This window comes from Protobothrops mucrosquamatus, unplaced genomic scaffold, assembly GCF_001527695.2.
Source record: "Protobothrops mucrosquamatus isolate PMUCROS unplaced genomic scaffold, P.Mucros_1.0 scaffold550, whole genome shotgun sequence".
Taxonomy (NCBI): domain Eukaryota; kingdom Metazoa; phylum Chordata; class Lepidosauria; order Squamata; family Viperidae; genus Protobothrops; species Protobothrops mucrosquamatus.
In genome coordinates, this window is record NW_015386854.1 from 718,781 (window position 1) to 724,626 (window position 5,846).

Sequence of the window (5,846 nt, forward strand, 5' to 3'; positions counted from 1 at the left end):
TTTGCTGAATCTTATGTTGCAGCACTCCGGCAATTATCCTGGACTTGTCTTGTGTTTGTATTGTGTTATCAGTAAAGGTCTTGGCAGGCAGCCACGGAGTTGCTGCCAAGTGTTTATCTGTATTTGGCAGTGCTGAGCAGTCTTTTAGCCCTCGGCTGACTGGTTGGGGGGTGTGAGTCGGACGGGGGACAGAACACATGGTATCCTTTTGGGTGCTTATGGGAACTGGACTGGATTGGACTCCTTTCTCTATAGCCAGTCCCAATTGGAATAGATAGGATTGAAGGTCCAGACCACAAATATGGCATGTCACAGGGCTCAGTACACTTCCCACTCCTTTTTAACATCTACTTGGAGCTGCTGTGTGAAATCATCTGCCACCACAGGATGAGGTATCATCAGTATGCTGGTGATACCCAACTTTATATTTCTATTCCAGGTAATCCAAGTGATGCTGTTGGTGCTGGAACATGAGATAGCACTGCCCCAGACAGGAAGTACTATTTCCTGGATCAGGAGTCTTTGTCTCAATCACTCAGGCTCCGGTCATCGCTTTCCTAGATCAGGAATCTTTGTGCTCAAACTTTTGCCTGGACTATGCAATGCAGTCCATATGGGGTTGCCCTCAAAGAGCATTCAGAAGCTACATCTGGCTCAAAATATGACTGTGTGGACAAACTGGGGGTCTCTAGGATAACAAAGTAACATATTTGTTATGTAAGTTGTATTAGCTGCCAGTTTGCTTCTGGATCCAATTCAAGGTATTGGTTATTACATGTAGACTCATTTATTGCATGGTTCATGGTTCATGGTGAGGAACTGTCTCACCAATGGGATTGATCTATTATTACATGGTTCATGCCTATCTGAGGAACTGACTCACCAGCAGAAACAGCATGCTGCAGACCTCATTGGTCAAGGAATTTCAGCTGTTGGAGTCTAGGAGATTAGTGTTTTCTGTCATGATATCTGCCCTCTGGAACATCATACCTTGCAAAATGAGTTCTGCCCCCAACTTTATAGCTTTCCTTAACTATCTTAAAACCTGTTGATTGATCTGGTACCCAGATAGGAGTATGCCATAATGGAGGTGGTTACTGGATTAGAAGATCCCACCTGCATTCTATTGTATACCCCCACCATCTTAGCTATTTCCTTGTATTCCTTCCTTATTTTTATTGTGTTTTTCTTACTATTTTAAACTTCTATAATATTGTTTTTATCAGATTTGAAGTCTCATGTCAGCAAGAAGGGCAGCAAATAAATTTGTTAAATAAATAAAATAATACATTGGAGTGATTTTAGTAACACTTGTCCCACTATGTCACATCAACCTGCTGTCAGATCTTCCTGTGCACCCTTACCTAGCAGGGAGTAGGCCACCTCAAATACTACTATACTTATGCCCTTTGCAAATTTTAGTCATCTTCAATAGACCTGCATGTATATAAAAATGGTCACTTTATTGAAGCAAAATGGTCCCATCTTGATGCTTTGTTTGATTCAAGGTGTTGAAGCAGAGAAACTCAGTGTTTGTCAGAACTCCTGGATGGAGTGACACATTCATTTTGGAAACATTAGTAACACTTGAGTGGGACTTGGAGATGAGAAAGGTCCATGTGAGGACAATCCTGTGCCTCTTATTCACCTGCAGACACATGTACTTCCCCAATTTCCCTCATCTATAAATATATTTCATAACTGATATTTACATACCCCACATGGAAATTTAAAGTTGATGTACTATATTTGCCCTATTCCAATATATAGTACTGGAGAACTGCAGGGTTCTTTGATGAGTTTTAGTCATTTCTCATAAATGCTTGTGATCATGTACAGAAAACAAAGCTGATTTCCAAGATTTAAGGATGGAAATATTGACGGCGTCTTTGTATGTATAGTATTTTACTTTTTTCCCAACTGGTCAAGTTAAGCAAGGCTATTTCACATGCAAGTTGTAATTATAAAAATTGTGGGATACATATATGTACACACACACAGAGACATATAATTTCTATATCATTTACCGATATTAAAGAGAATTCTAACATGCAGTCTTCTGCCAATCTGAATCACATTTGAAGATTAAAAATTAGAAGTTACCACAGAGAGAAGAAAATAATAATAATAATAATAATAATAATAATAAATTATTATTATTATTATTATTATTATTATTATTATTATTATTATTATTATTATTATTATTATTATTATTTCAACCTTCCCTGGAACCTCCAGTAGCTCAGGTTGGCCCTGCTCAGGCAGGAACCCTACACCATTTCAGACAAATGGCTGTCCAGTCTCTTCTTAAAAACTTCCAGTGTTGGAGCATTCACCGCTTCTGGGGGCAGGTTGTTCCACTGGTTAATTATTCTAACTGTCAGGAAGTTTCTCCTTAGTTCTAAGTTGCTTCTCTCCTTGATCAGTTTCTATCCGTTGCTTCTCATCCTGCCTTCAGGTGCCTTGGAGAATAGCTTGACTCCCTCTTCTTTGTGGCAGCCCCTGAGATATTGGAACACTGCTATCATGTCCCCCCTCGTCCTTCTCTTCGTTAAACTAGACATACCCAATTCCAGCAACCATTCCTTATATGTTTTAGCCTCCAGTTCCCTAATCATCTTTGTTGCTCTTCTCTGTACCCTTTCTAGAGTCTCAACATCTTTTTTACATCGTGGTGACCAAAACTGGATGCAGTATTCCAAGTGTGGCCTTACTAAGGCATTGTAAAGTGGTATTAATACTTCACGTGATCTTGATTCTATCCCTCTGTTAATGCAGCCCAGCACTGTGTTGGCCTTTTTGGCAGTTGCAGCACACTGCTGGCTCATATTTAAGTGATTGTCCACTAGGACTCCGAGGTCCCTCTCACAGTTACTACTATTGAGCAAGGTACCCCCTATACTATACCTGTACATTTGGTTTTTCTTGCCTAAATGTAGAACCTCACTTTTTTCACCATTGAATTTCATTTTGTTAGATAGCGCCCAGTGTTCAAGTCTGTCCATGTCCTCCTGTATCTTAAGCCTGTCTTCTGGAGTGTTGGCTATTCCTGCATATTTGTTAGTAAAACTCTCGATAATGTTGTGAAACAAAGAAAGCCTCCAAGGAATAATTCCTTGAAGAATCACAGAAAACAATTAAGAATTAAAAAAAATACTGTTTGCTTTAATGAGGGTCATATTTAATCACAGCAATGCACTGTCTTCTAAAGAAAATTTAAATAAGTACAAACCTCTGTATTTTTTCTGAAGAAAGGTAAGAGTGGCTAGGATGCTCAACAAATGAATCAGTACTAAAGTAAGTGGGGCATTGTGGTAAATCTTGTTTTCGAAATGACTGCTTTAAAATTAAAAGGTTTTCTAGAGAGAAGAATGTAATGGTAAAAGGGAGAAATTTTATAAGTAAAGTTTTATTTTGTATTGTAAAATGACAATGAGCTTTGTAGAAAAACCACAAAATATAAGGATGACTCATGTATTTAATTAAGAAGTTAATTCAAGTCACTAATGTTCTGAAGAGAAAAGTATTGTTCATCTGATTCCAAGGAAGATGATGACTTCTAGGATAGTAAATAAATAAATAAAGTTATCCGAAGAGATTGAACTGTAATCAGTATGATATGAAATCCAGTATTACCAAACACTTTTTAAAGGTAGCATTTACTTTTCAGATTGGAGAACATAGGACACAATTTAAAAGTATATTCTTCATTTTCATGTATCTGGCTTTTAAGTGAACTATGAATAATTCTAAGATAGTCAAAAGTGTAAGTAACTAATATAAAACCTCAGCTGATGTAATACATAAATTATTCTTATTGATCCTCTCATGCCCAATCATTGTTGCTTTCTATGCATTTCTGGAAAACCTCAGAATTCTGTGCATTAGTTTCAAAGTTTTGAAAAAGATCCATAAATTTATATATCACAAATACTACACCTTTCCTAAACAACAAGAACATCTAGTCGTTATGTTTTGGACAAATGGGGGAATGAGGGAGGGTTGATTTTTTGTTTTGTTTTTGTTACAAATAAGAATGCCAACATTTTGAAAGCTTAATTTTCAGATGCCATATATTCAATTTTATGTTTTCTGACTAAGTTAACATATCTTATTGCACTGAATTCCTATTTTGTATGTGAATAATACTGGAAAAATATTGTTAGCCTAGGGTATGGGAACTGTTTATATCTGAGCCTTTGAAGTGTGAGTGGGATATTTGGAATATATCATCTTGCAAGGGAATGGGAGGGATATTACTAAAGGTGTATTCTTCACCTCTCATGTTCTTGTAACTTTTTTTTTTTTAGGAGTAAATAATTGGAATGACCAACCACACTTCTGTGAGATATTTTGTTCTGATGGGATTTCCAGATGACTGGGATTTGCAATTTTTTCATGTTGTGATATTTCTCTTTGTTTACTTAATCACTTTAATGGGGAATTGTCTCATTATAATGGCAGTGGCATTTGATCACCATCTTCACAGTCCGATGTATTTCTTTTTGGTGAATCTTTCCTTGGTAGACATTGGTTCTATCTCTACCACACTTCCCAAATCAATATCTGTATCTCTCACAAACAACAGGGAAATTTCTTTTGGTGGATGTGTCACACAGACCTTTTTTATGGTCACATTTGTTGGAAGTGAACTGGCTTTGTTAACCATCATGGCTTATGACCGTTACGTGGCCATCTGCCACCCTCTGCAGTATAGGATGATCATGGATCGGAATGCCTGCATTCAAATGGCAGCTGCCAGCTGGATTTGCAACCTGATCCATGCAGTGCTAGAAACAGGGATCACCTTTAGATTAAACTTCTGTGACTCTAATAAGATTGGCCAATATTTCTGTGATATTCCTCAGTTACAGAAGATTTCTTGCACTGATATTAAAGTCAATCAAATTCTGATACTTGTACTTGGGTTCTTTTTGGACTCCTTTTGCTTTGCACTCATCTTTGCTTCTTATGGTTATATCTTCTCCACTGTAATTAAAATGCCATTGGTCCAAAGCCGACATAAAGTTTTTTCAACTTGCACTCCTCACCTGACTGTTTTTTCTGTATTCATAATCACAGCCGTGTTTTCATACATGAAGCCAAGATCACTTTCATCTTCTACGGTGGATTTGCTTTCTGCTATTTTTTATACCATTTTGCCACCAATTTTGAATCCCATCATTTATAGCCTCAGAAATAAAGACATACAAAATGCTGTCTTGAAACTACCACAAAATGTCATATACAGTATACTGTAGATTGTTGGCAAAGTATCAAGTTTTTATAAAGATTAAGCATATCCTCTTGATTATCATCCCCTTCAGTCCAAGTCCTTCCTAATGATCTTCTGGAAAGCCTTAAACATCTGACAATTTTTCCAGCTCTGTAGTAGAGTGACTGTGGAGTTCTTATCAGAAATATTTTATGTATGACATGGAGTTTTTTTCTGACTGATCATGCACTTTTTTTTGTTCACGTGTTTATTGTTTCTTATTCTTTTGTGATATAAGCCATTCTGAGTCATTTTGGAGATGGGTAGATTTAAATATTTTCAAATTAACAAATTCTATCTACACAGATGAGGTAGGACTTAATGAATCAAGAATCTTTTGAATTAACACATTTCACAGGTATCAAGATAAAAATGATTTAATTATGTAAAAGTCTTTTTCCAAGTTAAATATGATTACTTGTCACTATTTTAAACAGTTTCTTTTAAGAAAATTATTTGAGATATATTACCTGACATAAATTCTGCATTTCCTTCACAATGTTCTTCTCATTTACTACTTGATTAGTTTTTAAATGCTGAGGTCCAGGTCAAGTTAATTGTTCTGCTT

General features: G+C 36.5%; 1 protein-coding gene across 1 annotated transcript; it reads left to right on the forward strand.

The window, feature by feature from the left end:
- The first annotated feature begins 4,328 nt into the window (after positions 1–4,328).
- Positions 4,329–5,264, forward strand: LOC107288478 (olfactory receptor 14A16-like). Its single transcript, XM_015817100.1, has one exon. The coding sequence runs from the start codon at positions 4,329–4,331 to the stop codon at positions 5,262–5,264; it is 936 nt and encodes a 311-aa protein (XP_015672586.1).
- The last annotated feature ends 582 nt before the right edge of the window (positions 5,265–5,846 follow it).

Excerpts from the sequence above, each read along its gene's own strand:
- LOC107288478 (XM_015817100.1), top strand. The coding sequence starts at position 4,329 with ATGACCAACCACACTTCTGTGAGATATTTTGTTCTGATGGGATTTCCA.